At 39.7% G+C, this 27,275-nt stretch overlaps 1 protein-coding gene across 13 annotated transcripts; it reads left to right on the forward strand.

Moving 5' to 3' along the window:
- On the forward strand, positions 1-25,698 carry tcf3a (transcription factor 3a). 13 transcript variants are annotated; one of them, XM_007574521.2, is made up of 22 exons: positions 1-544; positions 4,497-4,593; positions 4,978-5,050; positions 9,518-9,591; positions 10,621-10,693; positions 11,328-11,368; positions 11,960-12,083; positions 12,455-12,507; positions 14,863-14,962; positions 15,301-15,434; positions 15,539-15,689; positions 16,896-16,954; positions 17,102-17,180; positions 18,402-18,488; positions 19,808-19,884; positions 19,981-20,154; positions 20,272-20,377; positions 20,473-20,605; positions 21,576-21,644; positions 23,132-23,367; positions 23,702-23,848; positions 24,883-25,698. In XM_007574521.2, exons 2-21 carry the CDS (start codon positions 4,540-4,542, stop codon positions 23,839-23,841), a joined length of 2,037 nt encoding a protein of 678 aa, XP_007574583.1. In that variant the 5' UTR covers positions 1-544; positions 4,497-4,539; the 3' UTR covers positions 23,842-23,848; positions 24,883-25,698. The 13 variants fall into 13 exon arrangements, with proteins under 13 accessions (XP_007574583.1, XP_007574585.1, XP_007574586.1 ...); XM_007574520.2 differs by having other exon boundaries at positions 2-544; positions 21,573-21,644; XM_007574522.2 differs by having other exon boundaries at positions 2-544; positions 19,984-20,154; positions 21,573-21,644.
- Positions 25,699-27,275: the final 1,577 nt, after the last annotated feature.

Genomic DNA, 27,275 nt, shown 5'->3' on the forward strand with positions numbered 1-27,275 from the left:
TGTCCTCATCCGCGAGTTGACGTAGATCCCCTAAATTTGTGGCTGGGCCATTTTGTGTCTCGCTCACGATTTTAGAGCCTTGACATTTTACGGCGCGTCTGTTAAACGCTGCGCATAAACGTAAACTGTCAAAAGCCGCCTGATTTGGATTCTTCTCCTTATTTGAAACCTGACACCGCTGATGTTTCAGCGCCCATGTCCTCCCGTAGGTTGTGCGCTGCGGAGTGATATTCCATTGGAACCGACAATGTGGAGGCTGTGAAAATGTCTACTTGGGAAAAGAAATGATTGCAGTTTCTCCAAGTGAAAGGAAACAGAGTACCGCAAGAGTTATGGTCCGCGTTAAAGACGCGAGGTCGGCTTCATAGCGAAGACAAACAACGAGGCGAGACGACAAAGGAGCGTTTTATATTGTCTTTCCTGCGCTTCATCAAGCCCACGGACCGGGACCACAGGAGAAGGATTCTATCCCTAACTTTGTTTTTCCTCTCTTATATATTGTCGTATCCCTACTCGCTGCTGGATGCTACACTGCTGACTCCAGGTAAATGTGAACGTATTCAAAACAAGCTCATTCATGCGAAGCTGGAGTTGTATTGTTACGTTGATTTCTGGGTAATAACTAAGTTTTAAGCGCAGCGATTAAGTTGTTGGAGGGCTACAGCCGGGGAAAAGAAAAGCGGGGTGTTGGATTTTCCTCCCTTCTTTCGGTCTCACCGAGGTCCACTGTGTGGTTACACAGCATTTAGCAGTCCTGGGTGTGATGGAAAACACTTCTTTGTTCACTTCTGTGAGCTATAACGTTATTAGCATATTACCGGAGTGAGTTAGCTCCCCTGGGGTCTCGGCACTTATATGTGGGTTTGCGTTTGATCGCAAGCCGTTGACTTCTTTTTATATCACTCATGTTGCGTTTATGACCAACGCGAGCCTGTTTTACGTTCAATTACGTTTAATATTCAATTGTGCCCAAAATCGCTATTAAATAAGCGCATAGTGTAAAAATAACAGCAGAAAATAACTTGGGTATTTTCCCCTTCTCTTCCACCCAGCCTTCTACCGTTATAACCGTCGCTTGCAGCTCTTAATGCAGTACTTTATAATTCCCACACACTTGTAAACTAGCTACAGTAAAATATAATTGTAATAATAAAAAGTGAAGTGGTTTATTACAATCGATTAATATTCATTAAACTTTTTGTGGACTCAGTCTTTGTGCTCATCTCGATGTGAGAGGGCAGGCAACAGGTTTTTTTTTTGGTTTTTTTCCCCCCCCCCTCAGATCCTTTTAAACGTCCCGCAGCATTTCCAAGCCCGTAGGTGAAGACATTTAAACTCCGGTGAACACTGAACAGCCTGGATCCGTGTTTTCTGACGCCAGCCAGGAGCTCTTGTTTTCTGCAGCTATTTCTGCCATGTAACTTTCCCCCAAACGCCGCTGGCCAAAAGGTGGGGGTGCTCAAGACAAGCGTAATGCAACTTCCATTTGTTAGGAGGGGCTAAGCACTTATCCCCCATTTTGACCTCGGCTTGCTGAGAGACAGAAATTGCTAGATTATGTGCTGTCAGCGTATTGTTCTTTGGTCGCATTCCGCGCATGCACCCCTATTTACAGCCTCTTGGTCGTTACACCGCTGCAGTGTTTATTCATTTTAGACATGCTAATGCAGAGAAAGCAAAGCAGTTACTATACAATGATGACGTTAAGTAGAAGAAAGGGCGAGTGCATAAAATCTCACCCTTTCTCCACAACTTATTAATATTCATCACATCACTTCTTGTTTATCTCCTCCCAAATCCCTCTCTATAATTTGCAACATAAATTGGTTTGTAACCCCAATGACATGCCAAGAGACACAAGTATTTACATACATAATAAGAGCAAGAAATATAGATATTTTGTGTTGTTTTTTTTCCCGTCTGTTGGCTGTAAATGTATCGCTGCAAATGGCCAGAAAAAGTCGTTCAATATCAGATAGGCCAGGCCACTTCATTACAATAGTTGTATTTGGCACTGTAACCACTCTGCTACCCGTTAGACAATTACTGAATTAAATAATATTGAAGAGCTCATCGAATCAATAGTGGCAAAATAGTTCATAGATCAAAAATAACAATCCTTACTGTGATATATATATATATATATATATGGTTGTCACACTGAGCCTGATTTAGATGCCACTCAAGCAAAGCCTTGAACTCTGATATATATTTCTCTTTTGGGGGGGGAGAGAGGAGGTCAGTAACTAAATACTGACCACCTCCTAATTTAAAGAATCTCCATTCGGTGTGGGATAATCCTGTCCAGATTTTAAAAGTCTTGATTTTGTACACATTTTTTGGAACAGCCAAAAAGCAATAAAAGAGGAGGAAAACTTCTGCATCATGTCATTTCATGATTTCTGGAGCATGCAGCTCACTAAACCTCACTAGTTAAAAATTTTATTTGTTCACAATTGTCCCGGATATTGTTAAACAAAACTGATTGATAAATAATAATAATAATCATTATAATAAATTCATTTGGGGACAGAATGGAGGTTTGTAGGAAGCCTATATGCTGTTCCCTTGTGATTATTTTATTTTAAAACGCAGCTCGTCGGCAAGGCCATAAAAATAAATGAGTTATTCAGGTGGTATTTTTGGAGTCACATCAGTTACGTCTGGAAAGCACAGGAAGTTTAATAGGTCACAAATCTCTAACCGTAATGCGATGATTGTTGTAGCATTCTGCTTTTTCTCTTCCACCCTTTTAGCTAGACAGCTTACAATGAAAGAGTTGCGCCTAACAATCTAAAAGAGAACTTAACTAGGACACTTCATTACATTATTGATTTTTTTTTTGCATAATTAAAAAAATAGTTCATATTCTTAATACAAAAAAAAAAATGTACAAATTTTGTAATATATTTCAGGAAAAGCCACTGAACCAAAGCGATCATGTTTCTCAAATGGTCAAAAGCTCCAATGCAACAATAAACTCAAAACTCTTCATTAGTTAAAACAATTAAGTTCATATTTAATAATTGGTTATGACCTAAGAGAACATCAAAACCCTCTTCTTCTTTTTTTCAAACCAAATCCATAATTGTAGTTTTAAAAGACGTCTTTTTTTCTTTTAGTCACATGGAACATTTGTGTTGATGTTGGCTGGCCATAAATTGCCACTTTAGGAATCCAGCATGCCGTGTTATCACTCTGTAGACTTCAGTGCACAGAGATGCTAAAAACACAGTTGGGTTTTGATGTGGAGTCAGCACCCAAGTCCAGGGGCTGACTAAAAACCAAATGCAGCGTGGCCTGTGGCTGAACCATGGTTTGATGTGGGCTACTTTTAGAACTGCTTTTACTTTTCTCACTACCTGATCAGAACTCTGACTAAATTGTCGGATGTGAGGGTATAAAGATAGTTCAGTTTAAAGCGGGGATGCAGATATTGGTTAGTTGATTAGTCCGGTATTTGATTGTTTTAGTCCTGAAATAATCAGATAAGATATTTTATGATTTCTTATGAAAACAAAACGCCCTTAAACAAACTATGCACAGTGTCCTTTTGTACGTTTAATATGAATATATGTTTTTTTTTTATTATTAAACAGACATAAAGCTAAGATCATTCAAGTAAATAAATTCATATGTTTTTTCTGCCACAAAAAAAATAATTAATTTTTTTGAAATAATTCAAAGATTTATTTGATTTATAAATCTTTGATTTATAAATCAAAGATTTATAAATTTAGTGACTAAAACCAAATCTTATTAACATACATAAATTATTCTGATGGACGAAAGGCCGTGTGAAGCAATACAAACTTTATCCACTCATTTATTAATCATCTTCAGAGGGATTGACTTGTGAGAACTTATTTTTTATATCTTTTTTTAAACCACAATTAAAAGCTTTCTCATTCATTAAGTAGTTGTGTTTTTTTTTTCTTCCTTAATGTATTTGTGTAAAAGTCAGTTAGCGTAGCAGACCAACTCACATATGGAAATAGCTGTATAAATGGAATTGCTTGTGCGTCAGTTCTTATTTTCTGAGCAGAGACATGGCAACGATTAATCTGTCTTTACTGACATTGTTGTTGTTTGGGGCTGGCCTCACACGTTTGTTTTTAGCCGAGTTTGAAACCAGTTGCTTTAAATGAACTGAATGATTTCTTTTTCTTTTTTTTTTGGCGATCCACCTTTAGCATTTCCAGCTGCGCGGCACAGGGAGAATTCGATCCTCTTTGGGAATTAGTGATAGCAAATAATCGGGCGTTGTTCATCTTTCTTCTAACGAAGCTCGATTTTAACATTCCATGTAAAGATTAAACGACATTTGCTGTTGTCAGCATGGCTGATGTTTTGAAGGAGGAATGCAGCGTTTACACAGCTCTCTACACTAAAATACACAGTGCAGAAAACGGTAATCTTAATCAATGCATTTAATGTAACCAGTATCGAGTTACTGACGCAAAATGACGTCGTGTTGTTTGTGCTTGTCCTTGTAGTCTGTAGCTGAGACTGTAAAGGCCCAGTGAACAGCATCAGAGAATGGCTACAGTGGAAAACGACAAGGAGCTGAGCGACTTGCTGGATTTTAGTGCGGTAAGGCCCTGCTAAGCCTCAACGTTACCTTCGTAATCCATTTCATTTTAACAATAAGCACCAAACCTGGTGACGAGTACCTCGAAATGGGAATGAATGAGATTCATTCTCAATGAGGAAGTAATGTGTTTAAGCAGCCATGCTTTTTTTTTTTTTTTATATATATAAAGCTCTGTTTGTCTTGGCTCAACTTATTTATTTATTGTTTTGTCACAAATCATAGCTGAAAGACTCGGGTTGCCCTGTGTTTATTGCAGTTGTTCGCAAAAGCACGTAGGACAGTTTGGATTACGCTCTGATCAACGTTTGCATAAACGTCGAGGGAACATTCAAATGTTTTATTGCCTTGCCGTGGTTTTTACAGATTTATTGCTCTCCTTTCAGATGTTTGAACCTCCAGTTTCGAATGGAAAGAATGGGCCGACTACTCTCGCCAGCAGCCAGTTTGGAGGTCCCGGTAAGAGATAATACACAAAAGAGACGGTTTGTTTGCCTTTCCTTCACCTGTAGTCAGTGGCCGTATTGCTTGGTAATGCTTCTGTGACTTTCTAAAAATAAATCTATTAGAGCCCATCTCCAGTCTCACTACCTCATTTTTACTCTCTTGCTTTCTTTCCAGTTGTAATAGAATAATACATTGTTCCCGTTTCCTTGTTTTAGTTTTCATAAATTGAGAATTCATCATCAGATGCACAAATCCAACCCTCATATTAGCGATTAAAGCATGCATGCAACGTCAATGCTGTCAAATAATAACCAGGACACTCCAAACATCGGATGGTGGTGCTTTTGTATGTCTGCTGGAGTTTTATATGCCGACCCCAGGCGCCGTTTCCCTGCTCTACCAGACCCAATAGTCGCAGACAAAACAAAGTTCTCTGCTACCATTGTGTTTTTTGGAGGTGCATTAAGTCTTTCAACAAGCATCAGAGAGCAACGCGATATTCAAGGGGAAGATCAAAGACGACACGTTCGGTTGCTGGGTGGGGTTTTCAGGGGCTCTGTTTCATCTACTCACAAGAAAGCCACTTGTGTTGTTCTTCTGTAAGGATCGGGCGCGCTCTTACAAACGAGGCATGTAGATGTTATCAATCCTAACGGCTTCTCATGAGGCACCTACGGCCCACAGGAACCGTACCAGGGCTCTTTGAGCTATTCGAACAGGTCGCTCCTCATTTCTGCATCTGAAATGCCTGAACTGAGCTTAGCAGGTATTCCTAAGACTCTTGTTCAAGAGTTTGAACAACTTGTTTATTTTTAGTGCTTACCTCAGAGTTGGACCTTTTGCAGCAATGAAATAAGTAAATGCACCCAACAAAAGAAAATTATGAAGCGACTTTTAGCTACTTAGCTCAAATTAGGGAGTTGTTTTAGCAGAGGATATAAGAGGCTCAGCGGAAATCCAGACACCCTAGGCACACACCCCTGGCACTGAAATGAGCTGTGCTGTTTGATGTCTAATATCAAAGCTCCAAACTCTTGATTCCTGATGAGTAATTATGTAACAGTCATTAGTCTTACACACATACTGAGTTAAGCGTGGGCTGGTTACTGCTGCCAAGGTATGCCAAGGATTTTTTTTTTTAAAGTTACCCTTTCAAAACCACAAACATTTGTGAAAAGTAAAGTAATTTTTAACATGAAAGTTTAAAAAAATAAAATAAAATCTAAATTAAAAACAGATTCATTAATTTTTCTAAACTGATTCTACATTGTTTTATTATTTATTATGAGATGAATGTCTAATTTCCTTCTTGATTGGAAAAAAGTTGGATATGGGCCAGAGTTATGAATATTTTTGGGCTTTACTGTGTGGTGATGCCATGAAACTGTCCTACTACGTGAGGTCATCATCATTCCTCATTAGTCTCATACCTGCCCACATGGCACCATGAGAGACACCTGATGGGTTTAAAAGTTTCCATATGGCTCTAAAGTAGTCATTTACATGTTTTTTCCCCCCTCACAATTCATATGGTTTAAATGTGAAACTTTACCATGTGTTTTTGTGCTCTTGTTCTGAGCTGTCAGTGATTTTCATATCTGTTCAATCCAGTCCACTATTTTTCTTTTTCTTTTTTTTTTTTTTTGCGTGTGCTTTCATTTTTTTAGTTCACAAGAAACCGAGACTCCTAACGTGTATTTTTAGGGTGGTATGGGTAGAAATTCTGACTGGCTTGTGATATAAATTTGCATGAAAAGGTTCCTTGTTTCAAGCAGATGTGAAACTGAATTTGAAAAACTCAGGTGGGAAAGTTACATGAAGGTCTGTTGTGTAAAGTCTGACGATCCGCTGCTTATTATTGTAAAAATTGTAAAAAAGAAAAAAGAAAAAAAAGATCCAAACTATCGCTGGAGAACAGTCGAATGTAAGCTGCGTGCATTTAAAGGATAGTATGTCACATTGTCCTGCACTTAGGAAGTCTCCTGTGACTAACAGGTTTAAAAAGTCAGCCCTGTGTCATTGTACATTGTTCATTATTTCATTAACAGTGTTGTCTCTCTTGAGATCGTATCTGACATCACGCTTTGTGTCTGCGTGACTCACTTTTCCAGGGAAAGGAAGAAGTCGCGCAGACAAACGGACCGCTCGGTTGTAGTTGGCCTGGGGCAGCGTTCCAGTAAAAACCAGGACATGCCTGCATGTTTGGTCAATATATCTGCCTGCGTTTCGCTCACGAAGCCGGTGACTCAGGCTGTCTGTCTGTTTCCGATAGCTCTGTCTGTGCTGTGTAATTATAGACCAGCCAACCTTAAAGGGGTGTTGCATGCTGGGAGGAAAAGTGCATTGGGGTTCTCGGGAGAATTTTTCTGTTACTCATCCTCTTATTCCTTTTCCTGCTTATAGATATTGTAGCCTGTCTGAGCTGATATTTGTGATTTTGGCATGGCGTTCTGTAGGACTAATGAAACTTAGTATGTTCGAAATCAATATTAGTGTCATGCTTCACTAGCAATCAGCAGTAAGGTCTGCTGTAGGAATCAATATTCACTCATTAAACTAAATGAATTGAAGCATTGTAAGAAATCTTGATGTGGAAAGATTTGGTGAAAAGTGTAGGAACATTTTTTAGGTTCAGCAGACTGAGATTCATTCAGCAGTATGCACAGCGCAAGTGTAACTGCAAAGAAGCCAAGAGTAGCTGCAGTTTTTGGACGAAACCTTGGACTATAATCTGATTTGTTCAAATAAAAATTGTAGCTGTGACTGACTCTAGGGTTTTATAATGAGTCCAGTGGCTCATCGTGATAATGTAGATCAACATGTTCCCGACTAAATGTCTCATTGTCTGTGATTTGAATTAAACACGCTTTAAAAAAACATGCAGTTTTTAATGTCCACTATCCTAATCGGCAGCAAAATGTTCTGCCATTATTGTTGGATTATTTTAGTCTCTTTTTTTCAAATTGTCCCTGTAGTGTTAAGTAATTTTACTATCTGAATTGTTATTTCACAGTTACACCCTCCTTTAAATGTCTCTGAGTGAAACCATTCACAAGTATGAGCAGATGTAAACACACTTCTTTACGATTTTAACAAGTGTTTTTGTTGTTAATCTAACCCGCCTAATGCTGAGTAGTTAAAATTTCCATACTGAAATTGGGGTTATTGTAGAATTATGACACAAGTCTACTTGCTAAAGAAGTTTTTATTTTTTTAATAAACTTTGCTCTCAAACACTCAAAAAGCGCTATTCACTTGGTTCATCTTGATGTGTTATGGTAAATAGCGTCAGATTGTATTTTATTGAGTCAAAAACTAGGATTAGAGTAAATCTTGGTTGGCGAATGAATTGAATTGTATCTAACTGTTGCTTGTTGTTGATGGATCTTGGGTTGTTGGGGATGCACAAAGTATCGGCATCGACATCGGTATCGGCCGATGTTGATGCCGACAGTAGAACGCCCGATGAGTAGAACGATATTTACTTCCATCTGGTTGCTGTTTATGTGTTTAACTCAAGCAGAGAAAGTTTCAAATCTAAAACATATCAGAAGTTGTTGGTGTTTTTTTTTTGTTTGTTTTTTTTTTTTTTGATTGAAGGTGCTTGCTGATGACAACACGCTAAAATGTCTAACGTGTAAGTTTTGCTTTGATTGACAGGCAGAGCGGCAGTCAGACATGGAGAGGGGACGTGAAATTGCCTCCTTCATCTCTTATTCCGCTGGTGTCGTGTAGCTCACACTTGTCACTGCAATCTAGCTGCTTTTGGCACTATGGAGCCATTATTCTGTTCTACTGCTGATCCTGTCAGGATTCTCGCACCCCCCTTCCCCCCTTAGCTTTTTAATTAGACAACAAAACAAAAATATGAATATTCATAGGGCTCAGCCTCATTAATATGCACAATTATGCAAATACGAGTGCAATTAAACTTCAGATTTCCCCAAGAGATGCTGTGTTGCAGTACGAGAGGAGATTTGAGAGCGAGGGGATTGGGCAGAGATTTCTGCTCCACAAATCTTTAACATCCCTTCCTTAAAGCTGCTCCGGCCCGCGATGGCACATGCCAGCCGTGTGAGTTTGGACGGTGAGCCTCGCGCTAAGGTGAAGGTGTGGGCCTAAGCGTGTGGGAACAAATGGGCTATGAATGAGTGTTGCCATGGAAAAAGCGTAAAGGAGTGGAGTGTGGGAGACCGAGGAATGTCGAGGATGATTCTGGAAGCCTCGTACTGGGTGTTAATTATTCAAACTTCCTACAGCTCAAATCCAGACTATGTGACAGCGCCGTCACAGTGCTGTCTCGCTCTGTGAGCTTTGAAGTTTCTCAATGTAGGTTGCATTAAGGAGCCTGAAAAACCTGTATCAAAGCAAGTCGTCACTTTTTCAAGTGACACATTTGTTGCAAGACGGGGACATAAATCTGTGATCATAATGCTATTACCTTTTGGCTGACGGAGTTTTTTTTTTTTGTCCCAACAGGTGTAGATGAGAGGAGAGGGTCCAGTCCGTGGGGACCAGGGGAGCAGACTAGTCCATCTTTCAACCAGGGAAGGGTATGATTTATTTTAGCCTCGGCCGTAGAGTGCAGCAGATGTTGTGTTATTCTTCACGTGTTGCGTGATTTATTGCTTTATACCTCTTTTACACACAGACTGCAACATTATGAAGTGCTCTAGATTTGACCACTTATGCATTACCAGTGCTGCCGATGATTAATGCTGGGTTGTGACCTGCCTTCCTGGGCTTAAACAAGAGTGTAATTTGTTATTTTCCAATTACATGTTGATTGAAAACATAGAAAAAAACTTATTAAAATAATAGCAGGTGACTTTGAAAGTATGCAGTAATATTACATTCGTGCTTAAAGTTAAATAGTAAAATTCGGGGCCGCAACTAACAATTATTTTAGTAACCAATTATTCATACAATTAATTGCATAAAAAGATTATCACATTGTGTAGATGTTTCATTTAACCACTTAAGCCTTTTTTTTTTACACAATATTAGAAATAATATTAAAATATGCAAATGAACAAATAATTCAATGCATTTTTTAAAATAACAAAATAAACATTTTATTGCCAACAGTGCAATAACACAGCCTTCTTTTAGTGTATGCTTGATCAAAATGATTAATTTTTGCATTAACCAATTCAGAATTGTAAAATATCAAAAGGTGCTTGAGAGAAAATGTATTTTATTTTATTTTTTTACAGAATTTGAAAATTGTCAAACTATAACTATGCCACATGAGGAGTTCTAGGCGGAACATATTTACAAAGGATTTAAAAAACATCTTTAATGCAAATGAATATGTTTATATATATTTGACTTCATGTTCTTCTGCAAATGTCCTTTCATTGAGTCTGTGAAATCCAGTTAACGATTAATCAAGTCCTAAATTCGTTGACGATTATTTCAATAATCAATTAATCACGATGAATCCAATTAATCCAATTAGTCTTATAATTAATATATTATGTTGTTGCATTTTGATGCAGATTAACTGAAAATCAAACGATGCCATCTGCTTATTTTTGATGCAACTACGAATGAAGTGTTATTCCGTCTCTTTCTCTCAGGTTTTCGAAGAGGGCCTTTACAGTGAGAGAGAAAGTCTGGCCTCTACCCCCGTATTTGGACCAGGCATTGCTGGTAAGAAGATTTTAATTCAATCTGAGCTCTCGAAGCACAGGCATCACCACTTTCAAATCATCCCTTCTATTTTTTTAAATTTATTTATTTATTTTTTTTTCATTTTTGCAAATTGGTAAAAAAAAAATTGTCAGTGTCGGACTAAGTGATGGAGGAATGTGTTAACTGGCACTCAGACTCGTACATCAATGCACAGTGTGACTGAACAGAACAACAAGCAGTTTGTTTTTCAGAGCAGCCATTCACAAGTCCGGCACTCATGTGGCAGTTTAGGGCAGCGCATGTTTCAGGATGAGGGGGAGCAGGGCAAACGGGGAGGATGTGGAGGAGGGCTTTGTTTGTGTGTGTTCGCTATGGGAGGGGTGGGGGGTGTAAAGGGAGGGCACCCATGCACAAACAGGGCTCTCCCTGGGGAAAACAGTGGACTATAGCGCTTCTCTGTTTAACTGTCAGCGGAGGGGGCAGAGTTTGGATACAATTGCCCCTGGAGCATTTGTAATGAGTCTATTTGGTTCATTTAAACACTGCAGCATATACATTCACCTTGCAAATGCGATGAATGACAGGGCAGTGTGATTACATACATAACATTTGCCTTTTAACGATCCTCAAATCTTTTTCTTTATTTTAACAGGGAAAGCTGAACGAGGGTCATACTCATCATTTGGGACGCAGGTGAGTCTTTCAAAGAAAATAAAGTCATACCAGCAACAACGTGACAAAGGGAAACCTGCAGATTAACACAAAAATAAATTCATGCAAGCATACCACTGTCGCAATGGATTTGTGGATACAAATAGGGCTGCAATTATTAATCGGATTAATCGTGATTAAACGATTATTGAAATAGTTGTCAAAGAATTTAGTAACTGATTAATTGTTAACTGGAATACAGAGGCTCAAAAAAAGGCAATTTGCTGCAAAGCAACATAGTCAGTGCAGTAATTAAGCCAAAGATGTTAAAAATAAATATATATATTTTGCATCTGTGATAAAAAAAAATATCATTTGGACCAGACTCAGAACTTCCTCACCTTCCAATTTGCTGTGATATAGTCTTGATTTTATCTCTGAGTACTAATCTACTCTAACAATTAAAGCTGTCCTTCACGTCTAAGTCCAGAAATCAACTGAGCTCTCAGTTTATAACAACAAACAGGTTATTTTTAAGACAGATGCATATCAATGATAACCTTAATTTTCTCTACATGTTCATACTGCTGTTTGAACGGGCTTTTGCCTCTCTTCTCTTTAAACCGTCTGTAGCCTGGTTTTATGCCAAGTGAGATACCCCTGCCCAGTCCTGATAGCCTCTCTCCGCCTTCTGCCAAGTCCAATTCCCAGTTTTATTCATCCTATGAGAGGAAGAGACCCGCACAGGACCTCACTGGTAAGAATGAAGGCATGTGCATTTTTTTTTTTTCTTTTCATCAGACGTACGTTTGTCTCCTCTGGTTTTTGTTTTACAAATGATGTCTCCGTTCTGATCTATATTTACATCTGTGGGTTCCACCACTTCTATTGTAAGTGTTAAAACGTGGTTTTGAGTTCTTCCTTCTTATTTGGTGGAGAAAGTAGCATTACCTCCTGCTCAGTACACAGAACTACACAGAACTTTTTTCTGGTTGTGCAGGAATTATGAGGCTGCACAAAGGCTGATAGGTCTAAAAGGAAAACCTTTATTACGTATTGTGTAGTGGCTTTGTCTTTAGATATCAATCTTTTCATTTTTATGAGGTTTCCTTTCTGTCTTTTTCCCAGCAAATCCGCAGCCAAAAAAGATCCGCAAGGTTCCTCCTGGCCTGCCCTCCTCAGTAAGTAGACACCTCCAGAAAACCTTCCCCCTGTGCTACACCTCGGTCTGTAACGTTGATTCCATGTATGCCAAAAGTTTCAGTTTTTAAGCCTAACGAAAATGTTCCCGTTTAGTTTTGCATCTGGAGCCCTTCCTCTGGCTCTCGGGCGGTATAATAGGAGCGGCGCGGGCCTTTTAGGTCGAACATCTGTGCTTCTTCAGCAGCAAAGTCAAAAGGCAACAGTGGGGGCAAGCCACTTATTCACCCAGTCACTTATTTGCAGCATATATTTATAGTATGTTGTACTTGTGGGCCCTTGGCTTTGTGGCCACACTTCGTCCTCTCTGCCAAGTGTACTCATCAAATCGCCGAGGAGATTTTGTGCTGGAGGGGGTTGATGGTTTTTGGTCCCTCTCTTTCTTTCCCTCCCTCAATGTTTCCCTCTATGGACACCCTGTTTCCTCATTTTTTTTTTCTTGCTCGCTGCCCCACCTCGCACAGCCTCGCTCTCTCTCCTCTTCTACAACCATAAACAACAGCCCTCCCCCATCCCTCCATCCCAGCTGCCAGCGGAGTTGGCTGCTGTCCAGGATTCGGCAGATGGTTCAGTAATTAGGAGTGCATCTCCCTGTTCCCTCTTCTCCTCTTCATTCTCTTTTCCTCTTCCTTTTTTCTCTGTTTAATCAAATTACAGAAGAAAACTTCAGACCTACTATGATCAGAGTTTTACAGACATACTTGGTTTCTTGATTTTCTCATTTTGGACGGAGGTGGTACAGAACAGTGGCTTCTTTATTCCCACCTCAATATGAAGATTGCATTTGATTGGTCGAAACTTTGTTTGTTAAGGAGATTGAACTCCATGCCTGTGTTTTAACAGCGTAATACACTGAAATATGTTTATGGGCTCGAAAAGGAGTCTGGCTCTTTACATTTCATACTGTCTCATCTTTAGTTTCAAATCTAAAGAAACGTCATTTCATCCAGATAGTAAAATCCATGTTAGCCTGAGTAGCACTTCAGCTTCAAAAGGAAATAGATTTCGATCGTACACGGAGCTAAGCGTGTTGTAGTAAAAGCTTTACGAAAAAGATTTTATGCAAACTCAAAAAAGTGTATTTCTTTTGTAACAATATTACACGATATCGAAAATACTTTTTATACTATCTAATAATGAATTATATAGTTATGATGACCAAAATTACTTATATTTGCTATTTTTTTAAAAATGGTTTTCTTAAAGAGAGAACTGATATTATTCTCCCTTTAAGCAATCAGGGAAAACCCAGATGATAACATAATAGTTTTGTAAGCTTCTGACATGTTCATTCATGACATTTGAGTTAAATGAACACCTCGAAAACACGGGTACCTTGTGTGACATCAAGGATTAATAAAATAAAATAAAAAAAATCAGCCAAGTTGAAAAAGGGAATAGTGAAACTGCACAAGTCTGGTTCATTCTTAGTTACAATTCCCAAATATGTGAAAGTGCAGTCCATTCAAATAATCACAAATAAGTCTAAATGCCTTTTGAATGAACAGTCATCTCAGTAATCACGAAGGAGACGGCTGCGTCCCAGAAGAGAATGAGTTTTGGTCTGAAATCTGTGAATCATCCTTAGAACAAAGGGGCTGACCCTATGAAAACGCTGGCTGAAGATGGTGAGACAGTGTCACTATCCACAGCGAAACACATTCTGTTTACCAACATCGCTGAAAGGCAACGCAGAGAGAAAAAAGCCATTGCTCCAAAAGCAACACAAAAAGCAAGGTTACGGTTTAAAAATGCACTAAAGGACAAAAACATTCATTTTTTCGAGTTTTACTGTCTGATGAAGCTAAAGTGGAGCCGTTTGACCATCATGACCATCATTACATTTGGATGAAAAGGGTCAATAAGCCTGGGAACACCATCCCAACTGTGAAGTATGGTGGTGGCAGCGTCGTGCTGTGGGGTGGCCTGCGACAGGAGGAACTGGTGCACTTCATAAAATAGATGGCATCTTGAGGAAAGAAAATAATAGCGTAGAAAGGCTCCTTTACTGAGTGACACCGGTTCTGTCAGGAGGAACGGGACAAAATTCCAGCAAGTCGTTGATATGAGCTTGTGAAAGGAGACCAAAACAGTTTGAACCAAGTTAAACAGCTCAAAGGAAATTCTGGTACATATTAGGAAAAAATGTAAGAAAGCTGTTGGATTTGTAGAAATTACTCTGGCATTCAGCAGATATAAATTATTTGGGCAATCTAAAAGAGAGAAACATTAGTCTGATCATTTGGGGTAATTTGTCTATTTGTACAGCGTATGGAAACATGTGGTTCGAGCTCACTCTGTCAGACTCGGTCATCATTTCACTTTTCTATTTGTAGGTTTACCCCACAGCCACAGGAGAGGATTTTAATCGGGACACCACTTGCTTCCCAGCCTCCAAAGCAGGAAATGTCTACCAACCAGCGTACTACATGCAAGGTCAGTTGAAACAATATTTTCCTCTGGAGTCTCTCCTAGTTCTTTGTGTTTAGATGAAAAGTTTAGTCTGGCAAAGACGGCAGTTTCCTGGAATTTTCCTTTGAAGCCAGCACAGCTGGGAGAGTCGGTTCCTTTACTGTGATATTGTCCAGATGAGCCGTAGGTGCTGTGGTTGTAGGCTACCGACAGCCCCGCGGGTCAAACGGTGAATCACGGTTGAATACAGTCATCACGCTGATATGACACGGCTCATATGTGGCCTTCATTGTCTTCTCTCCTGCGTCTGGTTGTGGCTCTGCCTTATTTTCCATGTTTCTCTGCTGGATTCCCCCTGACAGATGCCCACCCGCCCTCTGATCCTTGGGGCTCTGCCGGGTCGATGATTCAGCCTGGATACTCTGCCGTGTTGGGGAACTCCCCCCATCTGGGCCAGCACGGTCCATTCACTGCCATAAACCCTCAAGACAGAATGGTGTGTTCAGTTTTCTTTTTTCCCCCTCCTTAATTTTTGTTAAATTTCTTTTCTCCACTAAAGCTTCTGCGTCCTTAACGCTGTATGTGATGTTCTCTTTTAAGAAGCGGCATCCCCTTCCCCTCTCACCCCAGAACTACCCCCTGCATGGCAGCGAAGTGAACGGAGCTCATCCCACCAGCTTCCACGCAGGCTCCAGCAGCTTCGGAGTCCCCAGCCACACACCCCCCATCGCTGGCACTGAAACGATTATGGGTAAGTCATTTGTGTGCCATTTCAGCTTCAAATGTCAGAGTAATTTTGTTTTTAATATATTTATATAGGTACCAAATTAAGTGTCAGAACCCTTGATTCTTTTTACATTTTATAACATTACGACTGGAAGATTTGAAGTAATTTATTTAGATTTTCTGATTGGCCAACACAAAATAATGCGTAACTTTGAAGTGTAATTTGAATAAACCACCTTTCATTTCAATTTCAGCTGAAAACTTGTCTTGCGGTTTACAGCAACAAGTGGGGGAGGGACAGTAGCGTTTTACTTTACATTCCAGTCTCAAGTTTTTTAAGCTCCTTTCACATCACACGGTGGTGGCGGAATCATGCTGTGGAGATGCTCTTCTTTCATTTTTGTTTTTTCAGTCTGCAACCCAAAGAGCAGAAATGTACTCTGATCATATGCCGTCGTTTTTTTTCTTATTCATAAAAATAAAGTATATAAGGACAGTATGGGAGAACAAGAAGAAAAACAAAACAAAACAAAAATCACTTGTGCACAGTAGTATATACCGTACATGTGTGTTATTTAGGACACAGAAAGACAAATCAAAACAGGATACACACATACAAAGAGAAAAGCACAAGTAGGCTGATTAATCCAGCTCCTCTACAAAATCTGGCCACAGAGGGAGATGTTTTTTTTTTTTTTTTTTCTTTAACAGGGATTAAAGGTTGAAAAAGACCTGAGGCTCCTTCAGCAGGATAACGACCCTAAAATGTCTGAGCTGTGATGAAAACGGTTTAAAATGAAACATGTTCGAGCGTTAGAGTGGCCTAGTCAAAATCCAGACCTAAATCCACTTGAGCTCTCCATCCATTCTAATTGACCGTGTTCTATTATGCAAAGAAGGATAGAGGAAAATGTCAGCTTCTAGATGTAGAAAAAAAGTGACTGAAACATTTTCTAAAGCATTTAAATACATTTGCGTGCCACACTTTTATAAGGTTTTAATTGCTAAACCACAAAAAGACAACAAAAGCAAATTACATGTTCTTTTTTTTCCCATCCGCTTCACAGTTGTGCCGTATTTTCACACTACTACAACCTAAAATTCCCACAAAATACATGAAAGTCTGTGGTTAGAATATGACAAAATGTGGGAAAAGTTCAACAGGTATGAATACTTTTGCAAGACGCTGTACACCGAAACCAATTAATATCTTCTGCTTTTATTTACGAAGCAAATCGGGGTGCTGTACCAGGAAGTTCGGGTGACGAGATTGGAAAAGCCCTGGCATCAGTAAGTAGCTGTAGAGTACATATTTATAATCAAGTAACACTGTTAGTGACACAGGACTCTACAGATTATTTGTCGTTTTCTGAGGCAATATAAATGGAAGTAATACACATTTTTATTTTGAGTGAAAATCAGAACTTCTTTGTTCAGATTTATCCTTCAGACCCAAACAGTAACGCTTTCCCTCCGTCGCCGTCTACTCCCTCCGGTTCACCACAGGCTGTGTCAGGTGAGTGGAAAACGTGCAATCTGAAGAAGAAGCTCCACATGTTGGGTGCAAAACGGACTGAAAACATGTCAAGTTAAAGTTTTGCGTTTGTGCGACAGTAAAATGCTGTTCCAAATGTATCTAATACATCAACCATGTGCAAAGTTAGAAGCTTATAAGTAAAGTCTGAACTTAGCAACTGTGCAACAAAAACTACTACTGAAACAAATCATCTTATCAGATATTGGAGATTTATTTAATGTGAATAAATAAGATGGAAATAGCAAAGTAGTAAAAAAAATTTTTTTTAGAAAATATCAGAAATTCACTCTATGATTCTAACTTATTCCAAAAAAAAAAAAAAAAACTACTTTTACAGCAGAAAAGCAGCATTTCTCTTGATTTCATGTTTATTTAAAGCCACTCCACCCACAGTGTAACTTTCATGTACGCTCACCAGCCTGATATAGCTTACGAGAGAGGAAGGGAAAATACAGTAAAAATGAAAACAAGGTGGGGTCACTTCCCTTTTTTTCTCTTCAATCAATCCAAGCATTAACTCATGACACCCTGTGTGTATAAAGTACTGTCACAAGACTGGGGGGGGTAACAAAGTAGTGAAACGATGCAAAAGTTAAGAAAATAATTTGAACTATTGCCTGAAAAACGCAAAGTTGTATTTACAAATGTGTTTTAGATTTACAAAAATAACCATTAAGTGTTGGGGTGGCTTCTGGAAATTGATGTGTTGAATTTCTTTTTTTTTAATTATTATTATTATTAATAACAAAAAGTGGCATACTGCAAAATTGAATCACTTGGTAACAATAACGGCAATAAGTGAGAACTTCTCTGAAATGGTTGTTTTCCTTGCTCGGTTTTCAAAACGTGTTGGGAAGCAGCTTATTTATTTATTTTTTGGCATCTTGGAGGAGTTTGCCGCAGTTCATCCGTAGATTTTGACAGTTTCCGCGTGTAATCCCGTAATAAGAGCTTTATGCTTTTCATACCATCTGTAGCTCGACCTTTTGTTCTTCTGGTGGCTGAAATCACAGTTTGTAATCCCCGTTTGGATCGTTTTCAATCTGCACGTTGACAAATTTGGAAACGGCCTCACCGAATCTGCCTTTGCCAATGCACTCCTCAGTGCTGCATTGTTGTTTCAGACAGTAGTCAATCAAAACGGCCTTCTGTTCAAGGCGAGCGTTTCAGTTTTGTTTTTTGTTTTTTTTGACTTGCTAGACCAAAGCACCCACTGTCAGCTTGGCTTTGTTTCCACGTCAGAAGAATGTTTTCTGGCTTGTGCGACCAGACGTCTCCAGACTGTAGGTGGGTGTACCAGGGTCCTGGCGGTGTCTGGACGTTCTGAGCCGATGGCTACCTGCCACAATCTGGGACGTCTGAGGGCCGATTACGCGCTTTTGCTTTCTTCAGTTTTCATAACTGCTGGCCCGAACTTTGTCTGTTTCTTTCCGCCTCTGAACAAGAGCTCACGCAGCACATCTGCAAACGACTGTCACGACGTTTCTGCCCGTTTCTTCAGGTTGACTGACATAGTCCTGATTTCTACGCTCGCTCTTTGAGTGATGCTTTAGATAAAAGTCGCAGACTGTAAAATGTAAAACCGGCCGGCTCTCCTTAGTCTGATCGAGTATAAAACTTCTGCTTATTGTGTGCATGAGCACATTTCAGGGTTTTTACACAGTGTGGAAAAACGTGGAACATGACTCATGCTTTTTTTTTTATTATACTGGGTAAAGATAGAAAAAGTAGAGTATGGGAAGATCTTGTGTTTCAAGACTTTATTCCCATACCTCCTGTTTAAAAGTTGTCTCCATTCATCCATTTGTCTGCTATTTATCCCCTTTAATTTTGTCCTTGGTTCATTTCACTATTTTCTTCTTTTTCTATCTTAGTTTCTGTTTTTTCTTACTTATTTTTATCACTGCTTTATCCATTGTTTTCCTCCTTCTGTCCTTACTTTATCTTTTTCATTTAGCTCCTTTCTTCCTTTATCATTATTTTCTTCTTTCCTGTCATTCATTCTTTTATTCCTTCTTTCCTGTCTTCCTTCATTTATTGGCGTTTTTCTTCCGCTCCCTGTTTTTTTTTTTTTTTTCATGTTCCATATTTAAAGTATGATCACTATAGAAATATCTGTCAAAGATTAATCATAGCCTTTTTGCATTTGCACAAAATTAGATAAATTGACTGAGAGCTCTGGAAATTTGTTGTGGCTCTCAACATCATCTTGATCAAATCGCTTCATTTATTTTCATCATGCACTTCAAATCTAAAAATCCCGATCATTGCACGAATCCTCAGAGCTAAAGATGAATTTGTTTAGAGCCACATTGATTAATAACATTTGGGACGTCATAAAATTTTAACCTGTTATTGTTTCCCTTACTTTGCCTCTGCAGTGTAATGCTTCCTGCTTGTTTGTTGTTTCATTTTCCTTCTAATCATATGAAACACTGCGAATTTCATTGTTGCTGAAAACGTCCTGTAAAGATAAAATTGCCTTTCCTTGCTTCTGAACTTTAACAGCAAATCGTTCCATTAATAAATCTCCTCCCTGTCTTGTAGACACTTGTCTGATCTATAGGAATGAACCTTCTTACCGTTTTTTGTTTTTCTTTTTCAAGGTTCTGCATCACAGTGGACTCGGTCCTCAGGCCAGGCCACCCCGTCACCCAACTTTGAGGGAGGAATTCAGTCCATGGTGAGCCACTTTGTGTGACGTTTAACGTAAAAACAGGGCGCGATTACATATAAGACGCTTAATCTTACATGTGTTACCCTTCTCCCCGCTCCCCAGCAGAGTAAACTGGAGGACCGTCTGGACGAAGCCATCAATGTCCTTCAGCGGCACGCCAGCGGACAGGGAGGGCCGGGACTTGCTGAAATGCACAGCCTGTTGTCGGCTGGGTTAGGGATCGCACCGGGCTTCAACAGTGCAGCTCTCGGATTGGCCAGTCGCCTGCAAGGACTGGTGAGATTCAGGAAGAGAGTTAAAATGCTATACACAGGTCACCGAGGGGGTCATGCTGCCCACATCACTTATTATTCTGCTTTGAAGCCAGCACTAACAGAAACAACTGCTTTACAGGTTTCCAGCCACCTTGAGGATTCAGTTGGTCTGCCCTCTAGTGGAGGAGTTTTGCATCACGGCCCTGCATCTGTTCATTTAGGCTCTCAGCAGGATGGATTTACAGGTGGATTTTTCTGCTCTCATTGCAATCTTTATTTTAGGTCATAAATAAGTAAAAGTGTTGCTTAGCACCTTATTGTTGTGTGTGTGTGCGCGCAGGCCTGCCCGGAAGCGGGAATCGTTCCGGCGGCACAGCTATCAAGCGAGAAGACAAAGAGGACGATGAGAATTGCTCAATTACAGACAAGTCAGAGGACGACAGAAAAGATCTGAAGGCTCGCCTTCGAACAAGGTGTCCAAATCATAACTGCACCATAATGTTTATTTTAATTTATATAGAAGTAGAATATTTGCAGCAGCAGAATTAGAAAAATAATTATATGCTAGACAACTCTTCGGGCATAATGTTGATAATATAATAGCAATTAGAGTGTTTTACCAGCTAATTCGATTTCTGTTATGTGATTAAAAACAAGCCATTGTTTAGAGGTGCTTTTTATTGTGATAGTCCCTTAAACGTCTAGCACAAATTAGGAAAATTACTTAGCAAGGTACAGCTCTGGTCATAAGTTTGCATGCACTTTTTAGAGGCATGAATGTCATAAACATTTTGGGCTTTTAATTATATTTTAACCATCTTTTTTTTCAAGTAAGAAAATAACTAGTGATTTTTAAAGACTGGAATTGGTTTCACAAGGTTGAGTTCATTGCAGAATCTCCAAATTCTTCTGCTTCACTTCAGCTCACAAGCAAGTTAAACAAGACAGTGATGTGAAACACATCCGGCACAAACACAGGCTAAACACTGAGCTGATGGTCCTGACTTCAGCCCTACATCACGAAAAACGATAAACTGCAATTAAAAGCGAGATCCGTTCCAGGGAGCCAACCAATTTGAATGAATTTTGCCAGGAAGAGTGGTCAAATGTCCAACCAGTAATACGCAAGGACTGATGACTACATAAAGTGTGTGGTTTCTCTGCAGCTTACTGAAGGCCAAAAGTCAAAATATCAGCCAGGGTGTGGTTTGTAGCCTCTTTGCATAAATTTTGTCAAATGTACATTGTACAATCGTTAGAACCTGATTTAAAAAAAAAAAAAAACAGTTCAGATAAACCAATAAAAGCCCAAAAATGATGACAGTCGTCCCTGTGATAAGTGGATATAAACACCTGACAACTGCATGTGGGATCCTTGCCCAAATGAGCTATACCCATATTATTGTCTCCTTTCCTCCTTATCTGCCACCGACTCATCAGTAGTCTGGATGATGAGGATGACGACGAAGACCTGCCGGTGGAGATAAAGGCCGAGCGGGAGAAAGCACGGAGGTTGGCGAACAACGCCCGCGAGCGGCTGCGCGTGCGGGACATCAATGAGGCTTTTAAGGAGCTGGGTCGCATGTGTCAGCTCCACCTCAGCTATGAGAAACCCCAAACCAAATTGATCATTCTGCAACAGGCCGTTACAGTTATACTCAACCTGGAGCAGCAAGTTCGAGGTCAGTGGGTGTCCAGAGAGAAAGGAAGCGGAGGGGGAGGGGCCTCTTCCCAGATTAAAACTCGCACACAGCTTGAGCTTCTCCTACGTTGATCCACCGTGGTTTGCAAAAGAATCGGGAGCTAATTCTTATATTTATATCTGCTAAACATATCTGAGCTGTTTGGATTTTTAAAGTTCTGGAGTCTAAAATGTTCTAAAAACAAAAACAAAAAAAAAATGGGGATTAGAAAATAATAAAGCTGTGTCACAGTTTTAGGACGTGGCCATTCTCCTGTTCACCCTGAAGGTTTCCATTTTCTCATAACGGGTCTGTCGTTGCTTTTAATTCACTCCGCTGCCTCGCTCACAGCTTGGTTGTCTGTCTGCTTCACTTTTTTTTTTTTGGCTTTAGTAATCACTTTTTATGCTTTCATCTAGTCATTTCTTTCACAATTGCTCGTTATGCTTGACTTGAACAACTGTGATTTTAATTTAATGTCTTTTTTTTATTTATTTATTTTTTTATAACCTTTTACCAAATTAGCCTTAGTTGCCTCAAAGCCGAGCTGTGTGCTGTGAATTAACATTCCTTCATGTTTGGACTCTTTGTTCTGCACGCTTCGGCCTTTTGAACGCTAAACCTCTCCTTCTTTTCTAACCCTTTACGTTTTTTGCTTTACCTCCTCTCACTTTCCGTTTGCAGACGGCAACAAAGACCGACGTCTCTCTCGCTTTGAAATGAATGAATACGTCGCCTGCTGATGTGTTTAACACAGTTAACCTGCTGTAGCTCTTTCTGTGTATTGCATTTGGCAGATGGTGTCGCTTCCTGTCTTTCTCATAACTCGGTGTCCGTATCTTCCCTCTGACCCCCAGCTTCCATTCTGGACCCTAATGACCAAACTTAACGCTCAGGACTTGTGTTTTGATATCACTTTGTCCTGATTGCGCCGTGCTCTCAAACTGCTCAAAAATGCACCCAGAAAGAAAGTAGAGGTCCATAAATGTTTCAGCGGACCTATGGTGCGTCTCCACTCAGGTCTTCTTTAAATGTTTCAGGTTTTTCTCAAGAGCTTAGAAGCACTCTGACCTGCACAGATTAATTCACTTCCAAGTACGAAAAGCAATTACTGAAACAGGGTGAAAAGTCTTCATTGAAGTTACAAATTTAGATTGTTCAAGCAGATTTCAGGAGGGTTGTGATTTGGGATTGTTCACCAGTTGTTGTGGAGGGGCTGGGGGGAAATAAATAAATAAATTGCCAAGCACTGCTAGATGAAAATCACTCCACCCCTCCCTCCCTCTCCCCACCCCTTACTTCTCCTCCCGGCTGCAGCCTCGTCTCTTTGACCGACGAGAACCTGACTGCGGAGGAGAAGGAGCAGAGGGAGCGCGATCGCCGCCTAGCTAACAATGCCAGGGAGAGAGTGCGAGTTCGCGACATAAACGAAGCCTTCAGAGAGCTGGGCAGGATGTGTCAGGTCCACCTGCAGAGCGACAAGGCCCAGACCAAGCTCGTCATCCTGCAGCAGGCTGTCCAGGTCATCCTGAGCCTGGAGAAGCAGGTGCGAGGTAGGTCAGCCGAGTGCAAGCAGGTGCGATCCACTTTAGACAGCTGGATTTCTCTCGCTAGAGCCGGACTCGTACGACTTTGTCTCCACTTACCGCTTGGTGTTCACTTGGCTCTTCTCTGCGGCTCTCTGGCAGCACACAAACATAGGAGAACAGGAAGAACGTTTAAAGAAGTAAATCTCTGCTTTCTGCCAAATGCTTGCACAGCTCGCCTCGCTTTCCATCCCTTTGTCTTGCTCGCCCTCTCGCAAAGTGTTTAAAAGCTTACTTTGCCATTTCTGTAACCTGGAGATGAATATTCGTTTGACGTTTGTTTTCCGCTTGTCTTTTTTAGAGCGTAATTTAAACCCAAAAGCCGCCTGCCTCAAGAGGCGAGAGGAGGAGAAAGTTCCAGGGCTGGAGCACCAGCTGCAGCTGGGCGGGGGTCACCCTGCTCTGGGAGGGGACGGGCACAACCCCGTGAGCCATATGTAATACTCAGGTACGTCTGCCGAAGCTTCACTACTGTCTTTCAAAGCCTGAAAATAAAAAAAAGAGAGAGAGGGAGAGACTGTAGAAAAACACTTGAGTTTGCATTTTTTTATCGGATATGCTGTAATCTGGACAAATCTGAGCTCCATTCATTCAGAAATAAAAACTGGGACCATTTCACAGCTTCTTTTGGCCTCTGCCAGCCTTACAAAATGGGTTTTAAAGTTAATCTGAGCTTCAGTCAGAGGAGAGTTTATGTTCAAAATGAAAAGGGGATTGTTTTTTGAGATATAATAGAGGCGTGTGGGTCTTTTTTGGCTCGCTTTTTCATTTTACCTCCCCAATACTTTGGTACATCTACACCTTAAACTGGTATTGAACTCTATCAGTTAAACATAAAGTGTGAGGAAGAACAGCTGTGCTTTAAAACCTTCAGTATCACGTGTATGCGGTTTCTCAACACCGTCATAGAGCTGCAACAAACAACTATTTTAGTAATCAGTTAGTCTATCGATTATTCTGACAATTACTTGATAACTAGTGTAAACAATTAAGCCTCTTTTATACACTATCGGAAATACATTAAGAGTCATAAATGAACAATTCAATTAAATTTTTAAATAAAAAAATAAACGTTAACAAAAATTCCTCTCGTGAATTTGAATTAGGTGAAGCTAAAACTATTCCGCTTTTGGAGTTGTGGGTTGAACATATTTAAAGACAAAGATGTTTTGATCTTAAATTTTTTGTAAAGTTTTGGCTTAATTACTGCTCTGAATTAGCCTGGCCATTGCCTCCCTGTGGAGCTCCGCTCGAAAACAAATAGCAAAGTCTGGTCTTTCCTCCCAGATACTCTCGGATTCTCCAAATATTGCACTAACTGGTCCATTAAATACGTCACAGTGATTGAGTAAAATTTTAAAACGTGAAATTGAGCTAAGCCTACTCGCAGTGGGATTCGTAGTTATTGGAGAGAATTATCATCCCGACTTATTGCTGTGTTTTTCTTTGAATGTTAACCATCTTCCCTCCTTTCTCTTCCAGTTCCTGTTGATTGTCCAGCCCTACGAACAAACACGTGGCCTTATCGATCATTGTCGTCCATCTCAGTGTGTGATAATCATGCAAACACCTCATTACTGACAAAATAATAGGTGGCCACATTCCTGACGATGAGAACAATTACAAGAAGCACACGGGATACAGTAAAAGAATACAACTTTATTGACTTTTACGTGACAGTGCTTGGAACTGAACACACTGCTTTCGGAGACAGTGGATAATGGACAAAAAAGAAATGCTCTTATGATAATGTTTGGGCTTTGTGTTTTTTTGCAGGACGTTGTCAAAAATTGCTTTACACATTGGGAGCAAAACCTGTTTGGATCAAAAAACACTTTTGGATCAATTGCTCTGAGTGAAGTTGAGCTTTTTCTTGTTGAGTAGTTATTGGTATTCCCGTCAAAAAGAGGTCTTACATTCTTCACAAGTTGAGAGGGGTGACTTATACATCTGACGATTGAACAAAAGTCTGTTTCATCACGCCTTTATCACACCTCATGTGCAGTGTTGGGTCACGATGGCTGAACTACAGAAAAAATGGAGATACTCTGCCTTGCAGAAGCATTCAAACCCTGTGAACTTCTTCACATTTTGTCACTTTGGAACCACATCGTTCACTGTATTTTGTTGAGATTTTACGTGAGACGAAAGGAAATTGGAATTTTTTTTCCAAGAAATATCTAGAGTTGGGTAGAGTTGCCAAAAATTGTTCCCAAGCATGACTTCAATATTTTTTTTTTATTTAAGTTGAAGTGAAAAGTAGTCAACCAAATTTGGTAATTTGGTAAAAAAAAAAAAGGCTACTTAGGTGCTGAGTACTTTAATACTAATTTTAAATCTGATTTAAGTTGGGAAATGATTTAATAACCATACAGGAAAAATAAATAAAAATATGTGCCAGATTTGAATAACAAAGTAAAAAAAAATGAAGGAAAGTCAATCATATTACTACAAATTCAACAAAAAAAAAAGAAATACAGTATTTCAAATATCAGTTTTCTACTTTACACTTTTGAAACCAATATTTTATTATATATTACAGCTGGTAATGTATGGACCCTTTCAATACATTTATTAGATTTCTTTTTTTCCCCAAGTTATTCAGTAACCCACAATAGATACAGACTCATATATTTATAGCCTTTATTTATGTTAATTATGGTGATTTTCCACTTAGAGCTAATGAAAACATGACATTTTAGATCAGAATATTACATCAGAGCAATAAAAGCAATAACACAGAAATGTGGACTTAATGAATTTTCTTAATCTGACAAATGAGCCTTATCGCAACACACTATTTAATTTATTAAATATGACTCTATACATGTTAGACCAGTGAAAAGTAACTTCCAGTGACGATACCGACCTACATGTGGAGGCTGACTGCTTTGCTATTTTCCTTTGTAAATCGACTATTTGCACTACTATCATTGCTATTCTATAAAAATCCAAAAACAATACCCTGAAGTTTGTGATTGCTGAGTGACAAAACGGGGAACAAGTTCAAGGGGACTAAATACTTTTCCAGGGCATTGTGCCTGATCTGTCGGAGAAAAAAAAAACTGGCTTCTTTATCCTGTTGCTGTTTCAGGCTCTTTTTCTTAACTTTATTTCAGTGGCTGAGAAGGTTGCCAGAGTCGCTGACTGCGCACTTGGACTTTGGGTTACTTTTGTTTTCTTGGCCCAGAACTGCGGAGCCCAGAGTCTCTAATCTCTTTAAGTCGTGTACATCTGTTAGTCACTGCCATGCAAGTGGAATGGAAAGACTGCCAGAGAGAGGCCCCCACCACAGACACAAACACACACACGCTTAGGTCGATGTAGGTTCGGTTTAGCCGTCGGTCCCAAGCGACCTTCGCCACGTTAAAGCCAGCCGTATCATCACCTACACGAGGTCACTGTTACGACACGGTGAGCTCTTTTATGTCTCGGAGCAGTTTGTGTTGTGATTAATAACATTTTGCTTGTAGACAATTTGCTAAGTATTGAAAGGGATCATGAGTGTTACTGCTACCTTTAAGACAATTTCCTCTTTTGCCGTTGACTGACATGTTTTTTTGGTTGCTCTCGTGTTGAGCGTCGGATGTTCTCAACACAACCCCTCCCGCCCCCTTATTGAACAATTGTGAGGCCTGTTATAAGGATCTTCCTGTTGTAGAGTTCATATACTATGTCTTTGTTTTTGTATTTTATTTTTTACGTTGTAATATAGTTGTTTTGTCCGGAATGCTTTTCCTTTTTGTTTACGTTGTTTTAATGTAAGACAACTAAAGTTTAGATTCCATGAACAAAGTGAGGTTTTTTTTTATCTTTGGTGCCAGGTGCTTGGAGAAGACAAATTATCCCGCTGTGACATCACATGTTGTGATATT

This window comes from Poecilia formosa, unplaced genomic scaffold, assembly GCF_000485575.1.
Source record: "Poecilia formosa unplaced genomic scaffold, Poecilia_formosa-5.1.2 Scaffold354, whole genome shotgun sequence".
Classification (NCBI taxonomy): domain Eukaryota; kingdom Metazoa; phylum Chordata; class Actinopteri; order Cyprinodontiformes; family Poeciliidae; genus Poecilia; species Poecilia formosa.

Coding starts and splice junctions, on each gene's coding strand:
- tcf3a (XM_007574520.2), top strand. CDS start 4,540: ATGGCTACAGTGGAAAACGACAAGGAGCTGAGCGACTTGCTGGATTTT. Junction 4,594..4,977: donor ACTTGCTGGATTTTAGTGCG/GTAAGGCCCTGC, acceptor CTCTCCTTTCAG/ATGTTTGAACCTCCAGTTTC. Junction 12,508..14,862: donor CTCCTGGCCTGCCCTCCTCA/GTAAGTAGACAC, acceptor TTCTATTTGTAG/GTTTACCCCACAGCCACAGG.